Source organism: Rhopalosiphum padi, chromosome 3 (assembly GCF_020882245.1).
Source record: "Rhopalosiphum padi isolate XX-2018 chromosome 3, ASM2088224v1, whole genome shotgun sequence".
In the NCBI taxonomy this organism is placed as follows: Eukaryota; Metazoa; Arthropoda; class Insecta; order Hemiptera; family Aphididae; genus Rhopalosiphum; species Rhopalosiphum padi.
The window spans coordinates 2,414,703-2,440,325 of NC_083599.1; the positions used below are offsets into that span (position 1 = coordinate 2,414,703).

The following is a 25,623-nucleotide window of genomic DNA, read 5'->3' on the forward strand; positions in this document are numbered from 1 at the left end:
AAAAACAATAAATGCTTTTAAAATTATATACCTAGTTCAAACCATATTTGATCTACAGCATAAAATCATATCAAACGTTTTATCATTTAACCTATTACGCCTAGGTGTTAAAACTTGAATTGCCTTACTAAATAATCTCTCAACTGGTGCCGAGGAGGGAATTGTAGTGTTATATTTGAGGAATACCTCTTTAATAATAGGGTATTGGTTTAAAATATCTAAGTCTTTTTTATTTGAGCTTAAGAAAGATATTCCTTGTAAATTGGCATAATTTAATGTTTTTGTTTCTGAATCTGTGTTATTAATACTAATGTTATTTGTTGAAGTTGAACAGATATTGCTATAAAATTCATGATCACTAGTATCAGAATCTATTTCTTCATTTTCAATAACTGAGTTCATAAAATGTTCGGAAGTTGCAGCCACCACACTGCACTCGTTTAAAAATAAGGTTTTACAAACATTCATAAATCTTACTGGTACCCAACTGAGTTTAAATTTGGGGTGGCTTATGGAAGAAATAATGAATATTTTACTTTCTGGACTACTCAAATTGAATAAATAACTAAATCTAGTTTCTATGGATTTTATAATTATAAGACTTAATGGCTTACAATATTTCAGATTGGTAGATGCTATTAATAATCTCCTTAGTACAAGAATAGTTGGTGCTACATAGCCTAAAAAACTTCTATTTTCACCTTGTAATTTGTCCAATGATATAGCTAAGGGTTCCATGGTTTTGCTATATTCTTCTAAAAATACCCATTCATTTAATTTTAGTTTGGTTAAATGTAAATCATCAAATAAATTAATAATTTTTGATTTGTATTTTAAGATTTTTAGTGATGCATCATACAATGAATTCCAGCGCGTTATTACAGGTACTGGAAATTTACAACCACACATTTCGAGTACTTTGTCTGAAGCAACGGTGCTTCTGCTGATTAAATTCCAAAAACTATACAATTTTTTAAAAGTTGATTTAGAAACACATAAATAGTTAGTATCTGTGATTTTAGCAATGTCTACGGTTGCAATTAAATTTAATGTATGTGCACAACATTTTAAATGATTTGGTAAACAAAAAGAATCATCTGTATTCTGCAAATGATGTTGCTCTTTCTCTAAATTAATAAAAAGTTTATCTACATCCATTATTTCTAAATTATCTATTTCTAAATCTGAATTATCAGAACCTGAATTATTTTCATTTAAGTCACCAATTTCTGAAATTGACTGAAATGATGAGCCTATTGAAAATGTTCTAAAAGACTTGTCAAAGTTACTAGCGTTATCTGTCACTATATGTGTAATTTTAGAATAATGGATTCTGTAATTTTGTGTTATTTCTGTCATAACTTCAGCGATATTTAAGTAATTGTGACTTCCTTTGATTCTTTTGCAGCCTAAGACATATGATTTACGCAGATATGACTCAGAATCAATAAAATGACAAGTCATTCCTAAAAATAAAAATAAAAACATTAATTACAGCTTTTCATTTCTCACTAAATTAATAGGTTTAAGTCGTGGTGGAACAGTGTGTTGGGCGAAGGAAACAAGCACCCACTCCATAGGTTATAATCAACTTAAGATTAAGTATGTTTTTTATTTATTTTAATATTTGATATCAGTATTTGTTATAACTTTACTGTTTGGTATTTATTAATTGATTACAATGTTGTATTTAAAATAACTGTATAAGTTATTTTTTAACACGCACACACAAACACCTATATTTTATTTTTTTTAAATATATGATTGATATTTGCCCCATCCATCAAATAAATTTGAATCCGAACCTGGTTTAAATTGTAGTCTAAAATATTATTGTTAAAATCTGATAAATATCAGAAAAAATATCATGAAAAATTACTTATCATAAATCATAATTATTTTAAAAAATATAGCAGACTTAATAAATTAATAATACATTAGGTAGACATTAAGTATACACTAATCAAATGACTGTAGAAACTTTATTTAACAAAACTAACTAATTGATTTTTTTATATTTCAATAACCAATTTTATGGATCCATGAAATGTTTCTATAAATCTATTTAACAAACTAGTATAATTTTGATAATTTTAATAATTTTAATAAATGTTATTAATTATTATACAATATTATTCCTATGGTAAATATTTAATGTAACATATAAATATATATTTATTAACATTAATTTAAAAAAATGTATTTTCTAGTTAGATATACTCTATTTATTTATATGAGAAAATTTATATGTAACATATTTTTAGAAGGAAACTTCAAGTTTGTTAAATAAAGGTTTGACTGCATATTGCAAAACTAATACAAATATCATACATACCCGTGTAACTTTTGTTATTGCCACTCCAAATATCAGCTGTTGTGCAGATATAATTTTGTTTTTCAATCACATCAGTTAGCATTAATACATATGCATTGTAATTTGTTGTTAGCTGTTTTGATATTTGTTTTCTATTTGGCAAAATTGTTTCATCATTTGATTGAGTGAGTCCTAGAATTAATTTGCGAAAACTTGGTTTTTCACAGGTTACAAGTGGACGCATCTCACTAACAATATACTCAAAAACCAATTCATTTATCTGTTAACACAAATTGTACAATTCAAATCAAATTAATTCAAAAAAATGTAAAGACTATATTATTTAGTTAAAGCTAAAGTTAAACAACATTAATATAGTTTTTTATAACCTGTAATAGGTACATATGAATAATAATATACCTTATAACTATTTTCCAAAAATATGGACTGAAATGGTTAATTTAGTTGCCTACTTATCTAATAGAGTTATTTTTATTATTAATTTATTTAAATTTATTAATATTATGTTTTAATTACCTTTTGCTTTGAAATTTCCTTTGGATGTATATCGAATAATTTAGTTTGCTTGGTATTGATGTATTTATCTTTATCCATAAGATTATTTTTTCTAGATTCTTCAACTTTTGACATTATTGAAGCATGCTTATACTAAAATAGTTAATAAAATATTAATATCGTAAGTAAATTTTATTTATAATTATTAGTTATTATTAGGTTTTTAAAATTAAATAGATCATATACATACCTTGTAATGGCTAAGGAAATTGCCACTTGAATTAATACTCACATTTACAATTTTTGAGCAATTTTGACATGATGCAGATAATTTATTTCCTTCTAAGGATATTATTTTATAAAATTCATTAAATAAATACTTCAATTTTGAAGTATTTATCAGATTATCAGTAGATTCAGTTGTTCCAATTGTTTGAATACGTCTTGAATCATCTATTTTTTGAATTTTAGATGGCACATTTAAAACTTGCACAAACCGTTTCATAATTATTAAAACAAACGTAAATCGTAAAGGTATGAACTATATTACAGTTGCACTAAAATTTCACCGATCAAGAATTACTGAGTATTGTGAACAGTGAGGACTGAGGAACTGAGGACATCTGATAATTGAGAACGTCCAGCAGCGATTCAGGGTTACCACCTTTCAGTGACAAAATTACGGGACACATATTTTTTGTTAAAAATATTAAGTTTGATTTATATACATGCCAATAAAATAAAATATTGTCAATTTGTATAGTAATTATGGCTCATTATTTTATTATGTTTGCAAATATTTATGAAATACAAAATCAAGTAAGCCTAAAATAAAAAAAATAACTGATGTATTTTTAAATATTAACAATAAAATAATAATAAATCTCTCATTTGGATTATAATACTTACAGTACTTATACATTATACAAACTAAATACAATTGTTAGATAATTGTGTAAAAAATTAAGAATAATATGAAAAAGTAGCTATAGTATTGTACTTAAAGTTTTTTATTTATTTTTAAAAGAATATTTTTGGTTACTTGATACTGCTTTAAGTAAGTCTTTGTCAAGCTTTATTTTTTCAATAAAATCTGAACAGTTTTCTTCAAAGTTTAGAGTTATTTGAAGTTCTGACTTGATAAGTTCTACTTTGCACCGGTTCCTTTCTTTTGACCACTTTTGGTTCATAATTGAAAAAACTCTTTCAACATAAGCGTTTGAAGGTGGAATGCTTAACACATATGAAACTAATAGAAATATATTTTTAAAATTTTCTTTTGTGCCACTTGAAAATATTTTAGTCCACTTAGAGTACACATTTTGTGTACTACTATAAATAGGTTTTATTATGCAATACTCATTAAAAAGACCATCTAAAGAAATATTTTCTATTTGTAATGTCTTAACAACTTTCACTAAATCGTTGAAGGAAATTGCATTGTTTAATTGTAAGCATTCAATCACTTTAAAAATATTGTCATCAGAGAAGTTAAACCACTTAGATAAATATGTATTAATATTTATATAAAACTGCCCAAAGATTGTCTTATATTTTTCATATTTGTTTGCTTTTAAATGTTGTCTGCATGAAATGAAATGAGTTCCAAAAAATTGTTGTTCCAATCTTTCTGTGAAGTTAGTTCTTAAATAATCCATAATTTCATACAATTCTGTAGCAGAAGTGTTCATGTTTTGTAACCGTTTACTAGTTTGTTGAAAAATTTGAACCACATTTGCACAAAAAGTTAAATATATATAGGTTTTATTATAAAGATAATTGTCTTTCTCTGTATCAGTATCTGCATTTATTGATAGTAATTTTTGAAGAACTTTGGGACATTCATCTCCTATCGATATAAAATATGATATTAAAGCTGGATAAAATTTTAAAATTTTGTCAATTGCTGGACCAAGAGATAACCACCTAGTTGGTACATGTTTTACCAGTTCTTCCCAATCAACTTGAGCGAATTCAAAAAAACTTTTTAAATTTTCTCTTCTAGATACAGACGAAGAGAAATGACTATATATTTTTAATGAGAGTATGAGAGACAAATAGTTTGTAAATAAATTAAATTAATTGATTTGGTAAAAATAGATTTTAAATATCATATTTTTGTATAATTTTAAGAAATACTCAAATACGGGACATATTGCGTCCCGATACCCATTAAGCCAGGACGCGGGACAAATCAAACAAAAACAGGACTGTCCCGTGAAATACGGGACGGGTGGCAACTCTGGGCCAGCGACTTATGAATAGTGGGATTAATATAAATTATTAATAATATTTTATTTATACATTTATATAAAGGTATACAATTGTTATCATTAAATAATAAATATATATATGTATAAATAATAGTATATTATTATGCTACACAATTCATGGATGTTGATTTATTTTTGTCGGTTCAACACAATAAGAAATATTAATAATTATTTGTTTATACTTTATACACAGTTCTATGAAACGGATATTAACTATCGGCTAATGAAGACCATCCACCATCAGAGAAAATATAATATAAATATTACTTTTAAACAATGTTTGGCAATTAAATATTGCCATTGAATATTAATATTAATTGTTTGATTATTTCAGAAAATGATTATGACATACCACCTGCACCAATTTCCGTCACCACAACAATGGAAATCATAAGGCAATACCAAGGTAGTTATTGTATTTAATATTTTTCTTTAAATCTTATGTTAATTTTTACATTTTATTTAGGGTTTGATGAGAAGATGATGCGCACCGACAAGATTTTACAACTCCTACGACAAATTAATTTTGAAAATTTGCCTGCAATCAATTATAATAAATGCAATTTATGTAAAAAATATTATTATATAATACATTTTTAATTAAATTAATAAAAAAATAATCCATATAGTGTGTCTCAAAGTTATATTACTTACCTGTATCATTATAAAAAAATTTGTCTGTACTGATGAAAAGCAAACAGTTTTCTTATAATGTAACGGGTAAAATGTCAAAGCTAATTAAATAAATTTAAAGATCATAAACTACTAGAACATATATTATATATTATATAATTATGTACTTATAATATTTAGGAATAAATCATTATTTGAACATAATAAAACAGTAGATTTTACTCATAAACGGTAATTTTACCAACCAACGGTATATTTTACAAATATATCATAATTTGACCATCTATTTTTTTGAACATAACGCTCTAAAAACTTGAATATTTTTCCCAAGTCTATGAAGTTATTTTTTTCTGATAGAACGAATTATAACAAAAATTATTATGTGCAATGTGCTTATACTTAGAATATTTTGGAAGTAATCATTTTTTGAACATAAAAAAATCGTTGATTTTAGTAATAAACGGTAATTATACCATCTACTTTTTGAACATAACACTATAAAAACTTAAATATTTTTTCCAGGCTTTCACCCCATTTTTCGGTCTTAGGGTAGATGGAAATTTTCCAACAGTAAAATATGACTAAGGATACCATTCTGATCATTTAAAAAAAAAAATCAAGTCAATATGTGCAATATTAAAGAAAATAGGTTTTCATAGTTATTTGTTAAAGCCTTGGCTGTCTACGTATAGCTGTGAATACGTTGTTCTTTAACTCTGAGCACCAAATGTAGTATAAAAAACTGTATTTCTCAACTAAACTATATAAATTTATATTTTCCTGATAGAAAATATCACACTGAATCTTTATATGTACAAAACTTACCTTAACTTCATATATTTTTTTAGAAATCACATTTTGAACGTAAATATTTGGCATATTTTCATCGTTTTAGCGGGTTATTTTGTGTTTGCACATTAATATGTTATTTCTTTACTCTGCGGACGATATGTATTAGAAAAACTTAAAAAAGTTTATTTTTTCAATAGACTAGTTCATGACGGATAAATACATGTTTTGTCAATATTAGGGAAAATAGTTTAATAGAGAAATGAAAAATATTTTTAGTTAGTTTTTCGATATTTTTTGTTATGACTATTATAGTTTTTTTGCCATTCATTAATAATTCTGTTTAATCTCTGATTAATAGGCATAACATGAGGAGTTTTGCGTGACATTGGTTTTTCCTACACAAACAAAACAAATCATAAGCATTAATTTATATATATATTTATTATTAAAGATTTATTTATTTAAATATTCTAATATATTTTCTTCGTATTGTTTTATATTTTTTCTATGAAATCTTGATAAATCTTTGGCCCTCCATTTAAGAGGTTTAAATTTTCCATTTATTACCTGTGGTTTAAAATGTTTCACATTTTTTTTTATATATATAAATGGACTGGTGTCCGCAGATTTAGGAAAAAAAACTGTTACAGTGTCAGCATCTGATTTTATAACAACAGCAGCATAGTAAGGGGTTCCATCGGTTGTAACATTTACCACATTACCCTCATCAAAAATGTCATCATGTATGGAATTTTTTCCTTGGATTGTTTCCTGGTAATTTCATTACATACATTTTATTTAAGAAATAAATCTGAGCTGATAAATTTCTAATATACAATATACTTACGTCACAATGGTTGACAACGTTTTTACTCTGCTTTTCTGTAGGTGGTTTGTCGGGTTCAACAACTGGCGCCTGTTAAACATAATGTCTAAGTATTAATACTGATTTTTACATACATTTTATTTGAAAAATAAACCTGAGTTGATAAATATCTAATATACAATATACTTACATTACAATGATTGAAAATTTGGTATTCTATCAGATGAAAACTACCAGGTCGTTCATCGCGATACGTTCAGATTACTACAGACTTTAAAAAAAAAATATATTCTTATATGGGACATATACTGTCCTTTATACTGGGATACACCGCAGAAATATAGTCGCGTTATATTTTTCGAAGATGAAATAATGAAACTATCATCCATGGTATATACCGGTGAAAATGTGTTGGTGATTGAAGATAAAACTCAAATCGGTTGCATAGTGTTATTGAACCGGGAGGACCTTATTCGACTACAATATCTGGAGCGGAGCATTATAGAAAGTATTATACGAAAAGAAGTATACACCGTACCATTAATTCATTACCAGTCCGAGGAGTTTGTGACATATCTACGCGAAAAATGTACACAGATGGAGTCGCCAGCTAAAAATTTGGATGAGATGACGACATTCATTAAAAACGTACAAGACGATCGAGATATAAAATCTTTTCCAAACCTATCAGCTCAAATACAAATGTGCTCAACTAAACAACTAGCAGAATCTGTGCTAAATAAGGTAGTTCATAAATATAATATTACATGTAGAAAAAATATTTAATACAATTTTTTTATTTCAGAATGTTGAGATGAATTCACCGACGTCGCCAAGCTATTCACCGGTCACCAACATATTCAGCATACACGACGATCCACTTACATAATATGCTACACTTAGACAGTTAAATGTAATTTATATAATCATATTTTTTAAAATAAAAAACAATATTAATTTTATTTACTTTTTCCAGCCATTAGATCATATTGACGACCCACAGACACCGGATCATATTGACAACCCACAGATACCAGACGAGATTTCCAATCAACAATCGGTCGACGTAAACGACGGACCAGATTTTTTCAATCTATTTTATTCACCATCAACTTACACACAACACCCCGCACCATCACAAATTCGATCTAGCTCACTTTCACCATCGTCTCAAGCAACTCACATTGAACATGCAGCGCCATTTCGCAAACGGTCTCATCCAACATTCGCCGAACATCCGACATCAGTACGCAATGTTAAGCCGCGTCTATTTTAATAAGGTTAAATAATTAAATAATTTATGTGAAATAAAAAAAGTATTTTCATTTATTAATATTAAGGTTTACAATAAGTATTTACAAGGTTCTTAGTTCTCCATTAAATGGATTATAAGTTATAATTTGGTCGTGTAATATTAAACAATATGCTGAAGTTGAAGCTGGAAACGCTTCGTTGGCTTCGAGTTCGATTCTGAAGTCCACAGCTGACATTTTCACGTTATCGTTTTGTCGGCTCATGTCAACAACTGCAATCGGGGACAGATTTTTGAAATCTGATCTGTTCAATAGAGGTGTCACTTCGTTATGTCCGTAGTAAGATTTTTGGAACTCGGCATACGTTCGGTATAATGTAGACATCTTATTCTTAGCGAAGTCGCTTTGAAAATCTTCATAGGGGAATACTTCAGAGTTTAAATAGACCTTCAAGTTTTTAATTTTACAATGATCGAAATATGACATTGCTTTACTCGAGCTATTTTTCCTATCGGTTTGAAAACCGATTATGACATATCTAGGTTTTTCTAATTTGTTGGATGTCTTTACTTTCCACGAATGCGAAGTGTTTTGTTTGAGGTAAAAATGGATATTCACACAGTTCCCACGATCGAAACGCACATGTAAGCGGTTTCTGATTATTAATTACTTTCAACAGTCGTATTTTTTCTCTATCACTCACTTTCACTATAGGCATTCTCCATAATATTTTCGTTATGTTTATTTTAACGTCTTTTAGTTTCGGTGCGTCTGCAACAACTTCATTATTTTTATACTGTTTGATTGCATTTATATCGAGTGATGCTCTATTCAATATAAGTTGCTGGTTGCAGTTTATTAAAACACGTTTATAATCTTCACAAAAACCAAACAAATCTTTAAGATTAACACACCCGTTAAAATTACCGCTGTCGATAAAATCTTTATTGGCATTTTTAATATCATTATCCCAGGCAGCGTTATGATGTGATATAATATTTGATTTATTATACGAACAATATCCTTTTAATGTAGTCGATATACCTGGATTGATGAGTTTTTGAATCTGAGTACCGTTTATTTCATATTTCATTTCAGATAAAAGAAATGACAGTCCGTTGTTTACAAATCTAATCTCATCGGTTATTTCTGCGGGTTTGGTTATTGTTCCCTCGATGTAGATTTAACTCTCGCATGGTAAAGTATAAGACTCTGTGTTATGTAACGCAATACGCACCTCATCGTTATTAGAAAGAGCTGATGTTGAGTATGGCAAAAAAGAATGATAGTCGATTTAAGTTATTTTACAATCGTCGGTGTACCCCGCCGTGACATCTAAATACATATCGTCCATATTAAATAGCGTTTAGTGAGCGTAGAAAAGCTAAATTTTCTGCTGTTAGTCCGACCTGTTTACGTCTAGAATATTTTTTCTTCTTAGGAGTTGTTATGGTTTTGGTAATATTGACCAACGTATCTGATTCGTGATTGACATTACCATCATATATTCGATTTTTGAACCCCATCAACTGTCCAATACTAAAAAATATTTGTTGATGGAACTTTTGAATTTTGTTCCAAATATTTTTATCAGCTATTCACGATACATGGCTTAAAAAACGGTCACTATATACCATTAGTATTTACTTTGCTACCAAATAAGTTATCTAATACATATGAATATTTATTTCGAGTTTTGACTAGTAAATGTGCAACTTTTAACCTTTATTTTAGTCCAAAAACAGTCGTTGCCGATTTTGAACAAGCGATTCAATTTACTGTTAAAAAAGTTTGACCTTCAATAACTGGTAGGTTGTAGGTTTAATTTAACACAAGCTTGGTGGAGGAATATCCAAAGATGTGGATTACAAACCGAGTATAAAAACACAGACTCTGAAATAGGAAAATAGCTACATTTAATTTTTGGTTTGTCACTTTTTCCACACTATTAAGTGGATGATGTTTTTATAAATTAATTAATGACAATTCAGCCAACGAATTCAAAAGTTACTAAATTCAATGACTATATCGTTGAAAATTACATATCATCAACCTCTACATTCCCTCCCATACTGTGGGCATCGAATACAATAAGCTCTGAACGTACAACCAATGCATGTGAAAGTATCTCCCTCAGGCGTTCCCCGGGGGGGGGGGACATCTATCACCTCTTCTATTCTCTTTGTTTGTTAACAGTGCTAGCTCCTCTCTCAAACATAGCAAACTTCTTTGTTTTGCCGACGATATGAAGATTTTCCTCGAAATTAACTCTGTCGATGACTGTCACAAACTCCAGGATGATTTAAATAGTTTCTCCGCATGGGCTGAATCTCTCGGTCTCACATTAAATATTGGAAAGTTCCGGTCAATGACATTCACAAGAAGTCGCTCTCCTATTACTCATCTTTACTCATTGAATGGCTCTAATTTGATTCCAGCTGACTCTAGCATCTGTGATCTCGGTTTTACTTTTACTCCCTCTCTTTGTCCTAGAGCTCACATAGACAGAGTTACATGCAAAGCCCTTAAGATATTGGGTTTCGTCAAAAGAATATCTAGTGACTTTAAGCTCTCCTCTTCCCTTAAAGCAATATATTGTGCACTTGTACGTCCAATCGTAGAATACGGCTCAGTTGTATGGGATCCCCAGACAAGTGATGCTTGTCTTCAACTAGAACGAGTTCAGCGGAAATTTTTATGTTACATGAAACATTCTCTTAACGTAAACTGCACCCCTCACGATTACACTCCCCTTCTCAGTTTGCTTAACTTATCGTCCCTAGCTGACCGTCGTCGCATCAATAATCTCTCCTTCCTTAACAAACTCTTAACAGGCTCGGTCGATTCCCCATCCCTTCTTTCTCTCATTAACTTTAGAGTTCCTGTTAGGTCCACCCGCAGTAATCATCCTTTCTTAATACCCTTCTGCACTAGAAACTATCTAAAAAATCAACCTGTTACGAGAATAATGAAATTGGCCAATGAGGATCCGTTGTTCCTTTAATAGTTTTACTTTTGTATTCATTGTTTAGTTTAATTTTAAGATTTATACTTTGTTATATTATTCATGTTATGTTATTGTTTGATTGCATTGTACACCTAATTATTTTAACCTGGGCTCACGCCCGTTTATTCAATAAATAAAATAAAATGTTTTAATTACCAAAATACCAACCTACTAAGATAAAATTGCTAAAAATCTTAAAATGTATAGAACAACCATGTTAATCTACTAATATACTGTTTTCCCAATGGTCATTGATGTTATGCTTATGGATTTTACTTATTTAATGAAAAAAAAAATAATAAAAATAATAATATAATAATATTCTGCTTTAGGTATGTGAAATTAGAACGGTTAACAACTAGAAACTACGTAAAAATATAGTTTCAAAAACATTAATACTTTTTGAAATACTGAGTATAGTTTGTAATAGAATAATCATATTTTAAAATTATTCGAATACATTTTTATTTGAATAAAATATTATCTAGATAATCATCTAAATAAAATTTTATTCGAATGATGCCCAACTTTGGATACTACACACATATGTACTTCAATTTTGGTGTCGAAAATGCAAACTGCAGTCGGATAATGCAGAGTACTCTTCAGTCTTTGTAGTAGCACGGTAGCACACGAGTAAAAGAAACAGTGTTGAGGTGTATGTCGTACGCACGAAGTACAAAGTGAGTTAAGGTATAATAAAGTTAACGATTAACTACTGCGTCTTACGTCTTACTCTCCAAAAGGCAAAATTATAAAAGTTTGTACAATGTAGCAAACACGGTTGCACACGAGTACAAGACAAATACTGACTAAAGACAGTAGACAGTAGACAATATTAATAATAATAATATAGACGTGGCGAGTGTGAATATAATATGTTATATAAATTTATCGAACAATCGAACTGATTGTGTATAACGCGCGAGTCTCGATGACCATATCGCAGCCGCGGCTCTATGCCGGTTGCCGCGGTGGTTTTTCCCGGCAATAGCTATAAATATTATATATTATATCACTATTATCGCAACCAACTATATATTATATTAATATATACATCTACCACGATTAAAGATATCTAACTATGTGAGGTTAAACTATTTCAAATTAAGATATATAATAATTGAAATAATTGAATATTTGTTTACCTATTAAAACCTCTTAAGAACGTCTTAAAAAAGATGTTTGTTACATATTATCTAATGAAATTATAACCAACAATAAAATTATCAACTTCCATATAATATCTACGTACAACATCCGAAGTACAATTTCTAAGAAACATCTAATAATTGTTAATTTTGAGTTCACTTAAAAATGTTTGTGGTGAACGTTAATTGTATATTATTTAGATGTTCTTTTTTAAAAGTTAAATTCAATATTTCTTTAACATCCTATTCATATCAAATAATTGTTTTACAAAGATGTACTATTTAAGGACATCAGTACAATATTTTGGTTAATGTATGGTACAGTGGGATGAATGTACTTACTTCTACTGTAGTTAAGCCTTTATAAGTATTTGGGTTTTTTAACGCCCAAAAACTACCTACAAACCAAGGGGAACACAAGGTTCGTGACCTATAAGCCGCACCGCGTGTTGACTCTAAGGTCAAGTCGGTGGAACTGATAGGTTTTAAACACGCAGTGGTCAATGAAGACCAATGATTTAATAATAAAAAAAGGGAAAATAAAATATTTGAAATATATAAGAATAATAATTAGAAGGTAATCACGAGATTTATTTTACATGATGCAGATGGGCAAATAATAACAATTTAAAAGAATATATAATTTTAATAGAATGTGATTCGATTTTGGCACATGGTAGGTGCACAAGTATAAAATATTTAATCGCAACATTTTTTTTACGTCATATAATAGTAGATTTTTTGGCACATGGGTGAGATATGGAAAATAGGGAGAAGATAATAAAGAGAAATAATATTTTTCTTTTAACGTCATGTAATGTAATATAAAATAAGCTTTGCCGGATGAACAGTAAAACCGTCCGTACGGCATATATAATAATAATAATATAATATAATTTTTCACTATGTGGCTCCACGGGGCCCACGAACACTCTCGTGCAGTGGTCACAGGGTTACCAGTAGGAACAGTCCGGTATAAATGTGCATTTTAACATATACCAATAGGTGTAACGTATATTACAGTGGCGGTTCTGGTAGTATTTTTTTGGCGAGGCAACCTAAGTATCAACCCCTCCCCCCCATACAACATTAGAATTTTGTATGGACTTGGACATACCTGAGAATATGTTTTTTATACTATTATAATGATTTTGTATTTCTTGAGAGCACCAAATAATATGCATATCAAACAACTCTCTAAAATTCCCTTTATTTAATGAATCACTGCTTTCATCATGACCTCTAAACGCCAACTCTTGTTTTCCCAAAAATAAAACTAAATCGATTAAGTACTTCATAAATAAACGATTCAATCTCACATTTTCATTATAATTTTTTTTAAACAAATTACCATGTTCATTAACAACATCTAGTATAGTAAAACAATTTTTTTCTAGGTTTTTTAATCCTAAATGATTATGAATATGTTCTTTTGATAATTGATGTATTTGTATACCCCTAGATAAATTTTTTAAATCATAATACCCAGTAGTATTCCACACAGACTTCATTTTACCCAACAACAAACAAATAATTTTTGTATATAATGACTTCCATATAACCAAGAGTGATCAAATAAATTTGAATTAAATGACCTACAGAATACCTTACTTAGTTTCTTGTCAGGAGCCAAGGCTGATGTAGACGTGCATTGAAGTGTTGGCTGCTTCGACCGCCATGGTCCCGCATGGCTGTTCTTAGCCCATGGTGTTGTTTGGACTCATCATTGGAAATTTGTAACTTTGTTGAAATAATCAGTTGGTTGTGAAAAAGAAAATGTGCTTTGTTTAAATAAAAGTTCGGGCGACGTGACTCGAAAACGTTTCCGTAGTCAGCGGTCGTTGGAAAAGAAGTGTTTGATTGTGTCGTCTCTGCTTGGCCGGCGGTGAAAATTTATACAAGTGTTCGGAGAGAGTCCTTGAGTGTCGTCATATAGCGCTTTTTTGGGATATTTTACATAATAATATAGTGGGAAACAGGTTGCTCTGTCGATAAGTGCCGGCAGCGCGCAACGGCGACGACGGGCAATCGGCTGCGATATCGACGCGATTGACACTGCTTGTGTGGGGGGTCGGGGGACAGGTATTGCATAACAATGTTGTTTGTCATATTAAATTTGCGCCTATACGATAACAGATTATATAATTGGTTTGTCAGTTTTAATAATATAATAATAATAAAATGGTTAAGAATCATGTGACGTTACACCTTACAGGCATTTACAAAATATAACTATTGAATAAAAAATCACATTTTAATAAAAAAATCTAAATTGATAAAAAACAGTTCAATAAAAAATCATTCTTCAGCATCTATCCGATGGGAAAGTAAATTTAGTTGTTGCATTAGGGACGTGCGTGAAGTTGCCCCCTCCCACTTTAACCCAGAAATTTCAAACCTCAAAAATTGCTACAAATTTGCTAGAATTTACTACGGAGTTTTTAAAATGTTTATTGCTTAGGTTTACCCAGAAAAAAATTTACCTGGGGGTGCAAACTTCACCGTAGCCCATCACATTAATCCATAAACTTCAAACCTCTTTAGAAAATGGTTACTAACTTTGTATTCTTTTTAAATTTTTTATTCAAATTACATTTTTATAATTAAAATATAGGTTTTTGTCCTCAACTGGTCTTTTTTTAACCAAATAAGATTAACAGAAGTTAAGGCATTTCCCCAGACCCCCTCCCCACCGAGCTTATTAAATGTGCTGTTAATTCAATAAGATTAAATAAATAAATAATAATAATGGTAAGTTTTAATGTAGGGGAGAGGGGGTTACTATGAGACACGGAGCGCAAAATTTTAAAACATGTCTCGGCGCATTTACCATCCGATGATCAAATATCAAATAACAAGTTAACATTGATAACAAATTTGAATTATTTATTATTATCGAATTAAGATGAAAGGTTCTAACCCTAAGGTACCTGCCTAAATAATAAATACAATGATGTTTAATATTTATTTATATCAGTTTTTGTGGAGGACATTTAAATTGTACATGTTCAATTTTCTTTATTGATAACTAACATTATGTTATAGTATGTTTTTGCCATTTATATTTTCTATTATATTATCTGAACTTTGCTAAAAAGAACGATTAACTTTCCCAGTGTTGTACAGTGTGAATTTTAGTGTTAAGTATATTAATATATGGACTGCGCTCTTCTCATCACATTGTATCTAAGTACCAAATAACCAACATTTTCAATCAACTTCAAAATTATGTTTTCTCCACACACCGATTAGTATTAGTATAATAACATGTACTATTTGTGATACAATATATAAGTATAAACATACTTTAAAAAGACAATTACAGAAAATTAATTGAATTATATGAAAAAAATTTTGTACAAAGAAAATATATGTTAAGACATATGCAAACGAAACATTTTAAAAATCAAGTAATATCTTACTTTTAAAAATTATTAAAAACTAATATCATACTTTATTAATAAAAAATCACAGTCATCCCACAATAAAACTTAGTATAATATTATCACATGTCAATATAATATTTAATTTGGCATAATGATGCTGAAGGTACAATTGCATTTTGTCGAAAAATTAATAATATTTATGGTTTATTAAATTCAAGAAATTTTTCAAGTAAGAGTCCTTACAATAAACCATTGTCTAATAATTTTTTGAACCTCAATTTATGTATAGAAGAATCTATAGATTATTTAAATGGAATCCAATGCTTTGAGAAATCACCTAAACGTGGAAGAAGATCAATATTATAATCGGAACGCAAGACAGGATTTGTAGGATTAATAACATGTTAAAAATCAATTAAAAATCTTTACAGTGAGGTTATAGAAACCAAAACAATTGCAATTTATACTTACCTATAAGTTTAATCTGGATCATTTGGAAATGCTATTTGGAGCGCTTCGAGCTTAAGGAGGTTCAACAATAACACATCTGTAGCACAGTTTGAAGCTGCATATAAATCTGTTATTATCAATGCTGAAGTAAAATGTTCATCAACTGCCAACGCTTAAGCATTAGATAACACAAGTATTTTGAGAATATCAAGTACGCATCAAAAAAAAAAAGCAATCTAAAATGCTGAATTGGTTATGTGCAGCAGGAACTGAAATAATTGAAACAGACGATATATTGGACATTTATAAACATAGAAATTACCATGATGATGTTGTAGCATACATTGCAGAATTTGTGGTTCGTAAAATTAAGAACTCTATTTTATGTACAGTTTGTGAAAAGTCTTTGGAAACAAAACAAATCTTCTCTAATTCAAAGAAAAAATAGAGGTGGTTTAATCTTTAAAAATACAGATGTTATTGAACTCAGTAAAATAGCAGAACGCGTAATTCGTGAATATCAAAGAATTGATGGGTCAAATATCGTTAGTAAGATTACACTTGAATGTATGAGAAAAATTAATATAAGTAAATATTTTATCTCACTAACAAATCATTTTATCGAACAAGAACCCCTCAGTAACCAACTTTTACAGCTAATTAAGCTCACAATGAACATTTATATAACACTAAGACATCATCATATTAATTCTTTAACAAATTCAATAGATCAAAAAATTAGAATAATTACCAAACTTATACATAATATTGTACTATCATAGGCTTTTTTAAATTCTATGAATAGTTGCCACATATTCTGTTGATATTCGTACCTCTTTTCAATTATTTGACCTATTATGGATAATTGTTCTGTGATTGAACGGCCTTTCCGGAAACCACATTGGTATTCACCTAAACAATTCTCCTCATAAGGGACAATACAATTTAGTAGTATTCTAGAGAAGATCTTGTACGCAGAGTTCAAGAACGATATCCCTCTATAATTGTCACATTTTGTCTTGTCTCCTTTTTTGTGCAATGATGATTGCCTCATTCCAGCTATCCGGTTCTCGTTCTTCCATCCATATTAACAGTCTGTAGATCACTACATGTAACTCTTCCCCCATGTATTTTATGAGTTCTAATGGAATATCATCAGTACCCGGTGCTTTCTCACCGGTGCTAATTACTCAATAATTAGGCATTCAGATCTCCCTGCTTATCAAGTGGAGAAATTAAAGGAGCTTGTCATTGGTAGAATTGACTCAAAAATGGCATTGGCACCTCAATGTAGGATCCTGCTTGATTGCTTAAAACCCAAAGTTAGAGTTGCCCTAGTTGTCCCAAATGCTTCGGACATAACAATGAAAATGAGACATGCAATTTGTCAATCAAATTTTACTATAAAAGGGGATCTGAATTTCAATCAGCAAAATGATTCAAAAGAATTGCATGGCCATCTCGCAAGCATTTGCGCCGCCATACATCATCGTCTGCAATCAGGCACCCTAGACATGATACCAACCAAATACTACAATAACAACCTTTAACATGACAAAGATACTAGTGGTTCCTCTATTAAAGATCCTGCGTGAGAACACCTCAAATAATGAATCTATAAAACTATATAAAGGGCTAGCAGGCTACGAGGTAGGAATGGAGAGCAAAATGTATGACGTTGACTTTTCACCTATCACAACAAAAGTGACCACCATTACCAAAAAGAATGCAAGGGGTTTTTCATAAAATAATATTTACTTAGGACTTGAAACAATATACTTCCGACGGGGGAGTCTAGCAACAGAGAATATAACAAGTCATAAACAAAATCGTGTCAAATTACATTGACCTTTCAGAATTAAGATCCCTGTTGAAAATAATAGCAGCATATGTCAAGTGAGGGTTCTCAGAGACTAATGTTCAAAACAAAAGAAATCTGTAGAATTAAGTGATGGCCAGTTTCTAAGTACCCATGGTCTTTCATATCTTATAGCAAGGCAGAATATTCTTTCTTTACCAGGAAGATGAATTTGAGTCCCGAAATCAACACAGAGAGTGGGAGTCCTAGAAATAGAGACTACAATAACTGTACACAAACCCCACCAGTGAAAGTTGTCTATAGACATCTCATTCAATTGGTTGTACCAGGAAGCAACTAATCTCTGTGTCTGACAATCCCTGAAAGACCTGTCATATCAGACTTAATTGAAACCAGTGAGCAGTTCCTGATGGCTTTTTTGACCCCAATCAAGATGCTGGAGAGAAAACTATCATACTTCATTTTAATCTCCCCCTTGCTAATAGAGAATGTTAGGTCAGGAATCTTCAATGAGGACAATAAGATAATGTCAAAATATTTACATAGGGGCCAAAAGAGAAGATTTTCCTACACTGCCTTGGTAAAAGAGGAAATAGGGTCACAATCTTGGAATACTACTTGCTTTTAATAGATTAATGGTTATTGTTCGGACTTCGTCAACTTGTGTTCACGTTGCCCAGTCCCACTGCCCCAGGTTGGTAACACTACCAAAGAGACGCTCCTCTTCACCCCGGTCGCCTACTGGCAGTTCGCAACGGTCGCGATGTTTTCGACGGCGCGTCCGCTCGGCGGCTATCATTCTTATTAGTATTGTTTTCCTGGTTGCCGTTCGCAACAACACCTTTATACACGCCATCTTGTTCTTTATGTGTATAAAGCACCGTTCTGTGTAGAAATATTGTTTTGATTTGAAGCTCGTTCATACAATATTTAGCTTTCGGTCCCGTCGACCATTAGCATCAAATATAAGCTCCAGCAGTTCGCCGTTCATGGTTATTTTGCAGCTCGCAGTCATATTAATGTGGTAATTATTCACATGGTCCAGCTCGGATCCAAAACCTCGTGGTTTTAATCTCAAGTTCATCTCTCTCCAGTCCTTTTATTAAAGGATGTTCGAGTTCACATAGCGAGTAAGATGTCTCAGCATATACATTTTGAAGATATTTTAGATGAAATCCGTGGTAATATTTCAAATAATTCATTAGAAAGAATACATCTTTAACAAGAAAAGATTTACATAATATTCAAACATCTTATAAGCTAAATAATAAAGTTATATTACATGCAAATTGTTCGAGCCCGAATGATTTCCCGCCGATTCACTTAATCGCCAAAAGCTTTGCAAGTCGCGTGATCGGCGCGGAGTATCGGTCGGGCAGCCATTCCCACCTTCACCGCGGACGCGCGGAGTCTATTGTCTTGGAGCTCATCACGATTGTCACCTCGGGCCGTTTGTCTTTGTCTTTTTCCAACGGTCGAGCCGGATAGGCGTCCGTCTCGTGCCGCCCGCCAGGTGATTGTAAACCTCGTGGTTTTGTCATTTGTAGCTTTTTAAGCTTTTAACTATCTTCGCTGTGCTTGCCACGTTATTGTGCTCATCACAGTCTTCGCCGGGCGTGCCGTTTTTTGTCGAGCCGTCAGACGGTATCTTTTCGCGTGTGCGTGCCCTTTGCGCCGTTATTACACAAACCACGTAGTTTAAGCTTTTTCAGCTTTTCACGTGTGCGGCCGCTTTGTCGGCCCATCGGCTCCGGATATTTTTTATATCCGCGTTATACGTGTCCCGTGTGCCGCCGTCCAGCGTCTACAGCGTCAGTGATTGGACAACACCAGAGAGCTTTGCTCCCAGGCCAGTAGCTTTTTGTTATACGTATATATATATAATTATTTTCGAATAAATCTACCACTCCAATGTTATAACTAACCCTTATACACCAAACCAATCTAAACCTTTCGCAGTTTATCTGCTTGCCTTTAGAGGTTTGCCCGACAGGGTTCGCAGCTTATATCTGCTTGCTAATTCGTTAGCTTTTCCACAAATCTGCGAGCTGTTATATCTACCCTACTATCCCTTAGTACAAGGTAGATGAACTTTCACTTTAAAACTTTTTGTTTTATTTTATTTATTTTACCTTTTATATTATCTTCTAAAACATCTAACAAATTTCTACATTTATACACAGATCAACATAATAATATCGGTTATAACTTATCTAAAACACTTAATCACACCGTTTATATATATTCTACAGCACCTGTTTGGCAAGTAAATACTACCAATACTTACGACTGTTATAATGTTACTTACACATATTTTAATTCAACTTTACATTACGGTTATTTTGATAATTTGTTACAAGAAACCATTAAGTCTTATAGTCAGTACAATCAATACTCAACTAATCAATTTCAAACTGAGTTATTAGGTTTCGTATATCATGTCTGATGGTAATAACTTAACTACACGTAAAAATAAAACCAATAATAATCCTATTAATAATAAACGTAACAATAACAAAAAGGTGACTAATCAAGTTTACCAAAACAGTCAAAAGTATTGGGTACAACCTCAAGCTCAACAACCAAACACTGTATATTTATCCTACCCACAGATACCACAATATATTGTACAACAACCTAATAATAACAAACAAGTCAAACAGATTAACAGATTTAGCCGTAGTAAGAGTTCAACTCGCACTAACGAACGTAGTAAATCTAACACGAGACAACAACAACAACCTCAACGTCGTACACGTAGTCAATCTAGACCACGTACTGCTTCTGTTAACTTTAACATACACACTACAAAAAGCACTGATAATAACGCTTCTCATTCCATTGGTCCCGAACAAGATGCTCTTAAATATCTTAGGTGGCGCAAAACTATTAATCACAATGGTCGCCCTACAGCGGCTGCTCGCTTTTCTTTCGCATTACGTATGGCCAATCGTATCGATCGTATGTCAGAAGCAAACTTGATGACGACATTTTTGCTCTCACTTTTAATCTCCAACATTCGACTTTCTTCAATGATGCTCTTTGGTCTAAAAGTGAACACAAACCTAATTCCGATGATTCCACACATCTTTTGTCTATTGTCCGCACGGCTTGTGATGTTTACATCAATCGTCTCTCGCAACCTCTATCTGATAACCCTGCTGACAATACTATACATAGTGTACTTACCATCGGTAAAAGCTGATTTAGACCTAAAGAACTTATTATATCATAAAACTATTAATAAGGCTTATTTTTATGATAATCATGTCAACTTAACTGTCTCTACTCATTTTAATCATGATTTTGTTGAAAGCTTAAACCCTTTAGTCCGCAACATCTATGACATACATTTACAGGCTTACGAAAAATCGTACGACACAGTTTATACTAAACATCTTATTCAAAGTATAAATAGTGCTTTAGATCGTATACAAATATTACGTATTAAACCATCTGAAGTTTTCGACGGTGGTTGTGTAAAACTCGATCTTGCTACTTATAGTAAGTGTTTCTTTGGCCCTAATGTAACTACTACATCTTACGTTTTCCCTCGTTTGGAAACTAGCCATATGAACCGTGACTTATTTTCTATATTCGTGTTTTTAGATTATGAAGCATTGGTAAAACTAACTTTTTCGGACATACCTCATGATGATACCAATGTTGCATGTGTACGTAATGTCTATAATAAACATTTCCTTAATACACAAAATTTACGAAAAATTATCTCTACTGACTACAAATTGTGTGTTCAGAGTAGCAATGTTAAAGTTCCTAGTTATTCTTATTCACGGCGTAAGCGCGAACTAACTGAAACACACGATCTGCACTATTATGACGATTTTTTTATGGCGAATTCAATTACTCAAAGCCTATAAATGTACAGACTTTTTACCACCTGGCCTATCGATGTCCCCTGATGAAATACGCAAAACCAATACATACTTATATTGTGATTCTTGTCGCAAAAGTATTGATTGTATTTTGGCTTAACCTGTGGCTGGCGTTTAGTTTCATCTTTTACGAAACTATTAGGTGGTGAATGCGCAATAACTAATGATTTAACATATATTAAGACATCTATCTATTTAAGTTTGAATACTCTTAATACTTTGGTTGGTAAACAAGATGTAGTACTCGATAATTTCCATAAGTCTTTTAACATAGAACATAAACAAATTTACAAAATAGCTATGGAATTAACTAGAACAATTGAAGCTTTAAAAACTCTCACTAAATTAACTAATCAATTCGTTACCGATTCTAACGACGCTATGTTAAACTTGACACAATCTGTTATTTGTAATTCATTTGACATCCACGCTAACTTTCTAAATAGTAAGCTTAAACAAATTTTGGATGCATTTGATTCTAATTACAATAGATTTTTGGCTATGTTTACCATAGATAAATTTAACGATAACTTACCTAACTTTTCATTAACAACTTATGCCAGTTCTCAACTTTTAAAATACGGCATTAGTACTGACTTCCGCAACGCTAAATTTATAGTTCTTAACACGGAGCGTACTATTGTTGACAATTATTCTGAAATTAAATTTTCTCGCTTACTACCACTGAAACACAATTCCACAATCAGTGACAAACCTGATGGTTTCATAATCAATTTTGAAAATCTCTATATGACTGACAATATAACTAATAACAACTGTTTCACCTCAACTTTCTCTGGTACAGCTTTATGTACCGTTGGTCAACACAAACGTTGTATGCGAGTCAAAAACCTGTCACCATGTATTAAATCCTCGGTAGTATAGTGGTAAGTATCCCCGCCTGTCACGCGGGAGACCGGGGTTCGATTCCCCGCCGGGGAGCCATTTGACGCGAACACACGTGATGTGGCCGGTTATAGGAGAGATATCGAGAATTAAGTTGAAAAAATTACGCACGGTACAAGATTTTAACCCGCGACTCACGAAACTGGGGTGACAGTCTCGTAACAATGAGCCACCGCGGTCTTATCAGCTTAACCTCGATATTCTCCTATCTGGGCCAGAGTGGCAGTGTGTACGGCTGAGGAGAAGCGCAGGCGCTAGGGCCGTGTCAACTCTTAGTATTTGACAATATGAGAGAAGGGTTTTATCCTTACACTTTTATTCTAACACAAAAATCAAATTTAAGGTAAGGTTTTACTAAAAGAAAATATATATATATTCTTATTGACTTATATTTTAATTACACATTTATAGATATAAGAAAAAATTTGATATTTAAATAACAAATTGAAAAATTTACAAAATGAAATGAAAAAAATATCAGAGAATTCGATTAATGAGGTACTTATAAACAGTAATATAGGTGAGCCACAATAAATATTAATACGTGAAACTTTAAACACCAGTAAATATATGCCTAAAAATAAACGGTAAGTACTTAGAAAATTAGATGCTTTTATTTATATTGCTTCATATAAGGTATAATTTCATATACCATATTATTTTAGATCTGATGTCAGATTTAGTAGATTATTTTGAATCTAGTTCTATTACATTTAATGTTTTTAACTACTTAAGATTCAGGAGAAATACTTTTCATTAATGCCACGAGATGATCTGCTGTTCTAATAGGTATACATATTGTGTTCAGTTCTGAACATTGAAATTCTAAGTTCTGCTTCTAGTTTGGTTATCTTTAGATTTGATGACCTGAGGAAGTTTGTAACTCGCACGAGGCCATACCCAGATTCGGCGTGGAGTGTACTGACACGGCCCTAGCGCCTGCGCTTCTCCTCAGCCGTACACACTGCCACTCTGGCCCAGATAGGAGAATATCGAGGTTAAGCTGATAAGACCGCGGTGGCTCATTGTTACGAGACTGTCACCCCAGTCTCGTGGGTCGCGGGTTAAAATCCCATACCGTGCGTAATTTTTTCAACTTAATTCTCGATATCTCTCCTATGACCGGCCACATTACGTGTGGTCGCGTTACATAGACAATACAATACAATAGACATATTTACAAGAACAAACATCTTGAATATTATATCAACGGACATTGAGGTATCAGGATATATAATATATATAATTAATAATAACAAACCACCGGCCAAGGTGTTGGTATATGTACACAACAATAATAAAATTATATTACCATTTTTTTTGTAGCTGCCATGTGAGCATCGTCCTGGAGACGCACTAGGTGATTTTTTTATTCTACTACTCAGGCATGTTGTCCAGTGGAGCGAAGAAAAAATCACCGAGTTTAATTTCGACAAATAAACATGTCTGTTCGTAACTGGACTATTTAACAAATTTCCATGACAAATGTTACTAAATTTGTTTAAGGTCTTAATCTTAATTATTAATTTATAAATAAAATAAATTCCCGCAAAGTAAATAAATTATTTACATAGAATAACTTATTTTTAATTTAATTTACTTATGCCGGGTTGCATGAAACCGAACTTCAAATTTATTTAATAAATAATTTTATAGAACCGTTAAATACTTTTACAGACGTGTTAGGGTTGCACAAATCGTACAATAAAAATATATTGGTATAAACATGATCCTACCAAGATTTATGTAGAAATTTAAGCTTATCACAGAAAAAGTACTAAAAGGCATAAGTAATATTCTTATTACTCTATGCGATATTGTGATGTACTACTGATGCATACACATAACTGTAGGATTACTAGGATTATCGAATGATTAAAATTTAAAGTGCCGAAATCGGCCCATTAGTTTAATGAGCTGGTAACCTATGTTTTAACGGCCCAATAAAACTATTGAACATTTGAACGATTGTTTGTTTAACGAACGAATAAAATTGTAATCATTCGTTAGGGTGCTGACGGCTCGTTAAGCGTTTAACGGACGTTCATGCAACCCGGCATTAGCATTTATTCATGATATCAGATCTTTATAATGCCCAAGTCTTATAAATGACTGGTTTTTATTGACTTAGCAATTTTTACACGTAGTTTGACGAAGTTAACATATTTTTATGTACTGACATAAGTGGCATGTAATATGATTTGCAGGTTTGTATGTTTTTATTTCTATGCTTCCATATAATGGAAATCGTTTTTTCTTTGGTGATGGTGATAGAATTATTTTTTAGACACAACCATACATGATATTATCGTATTTGTGTTTTTTTTTCAAATAGTTCTTTTTTTTCGTATTTTCTCTTTATACGCTTTGCAAACTATTTTACATATTTTAGTTAATAATT

General features: G+C 31.4%; 2 protein-coding genes and 1 non-coding gene across 3 annotated transcripts; all 3 read left to right on the forward strand.

Moving 5' to 3' along the window:
• The first annotated feature begins 7,635 nt into the window (after nt 1-7,635).
• Nucleotides 7,636-8,630, forward strand: LOC132924029 (uncharacterized). Its single transcript, XM_060988086.1, is given in 4 exon segments — nt 7,636-7,677; nt 7,679-8,109; nt 8,153-8,237; nt 8,331-8,630. Coding segments are annotated over 4 exon segments (843 nt in total). The 5' UTR covers nt 7,636-7,650.
• A 2,222-nt stretch (nt 8,631-10,852) lies between these two features.
• LOC132924032 (uncharacterized) lies at nt 10,853-15,292 on the forward strand. Its single transcript, XM_060988090.1, has 2 exons — nt 10,853-11,329; nt 15,227-15,292. Exons 1-2 carry the CDS (start codon nt 10,853-10,855, stop codon nt 15,290-15,292), a joined length of 543 nt encoding a protein of 180 aa, XP_060844073.1.
• Nucleotides 15,293-23,186: 7,894 nt separating this feature from the next.
• On the forward strand, nt 23,187-23,258 carry Trnad-guc (transfer RNA aspartic acid (anticodon GUC)). The gene has a single exon. It is a non-coding gene; the product is annotated as a tRNA-Asp (tRNA).
• Nucleotides 23,259-25,623: the final 2,365 nt, after the last annotated feature.

What these genes read in the sequence shown, in the direction of transcription:
- LOC132924032 (XM_060988090.1), top strand. Translation starts at nt 10,853, where the DNA reads ATGAAGATTTTCCTCGAAATTAACTCTGTCGATGACTGTCACAAACTC. An exon ending in ACATGAAACATTCTCTTAAC is followed by an intron (nt 11,330 to 15,226) that starts GTAAACTGCACC and finishes TTTATTGCTTAG; the next exon opens with GTTTACCCAGAAAAAAATTT.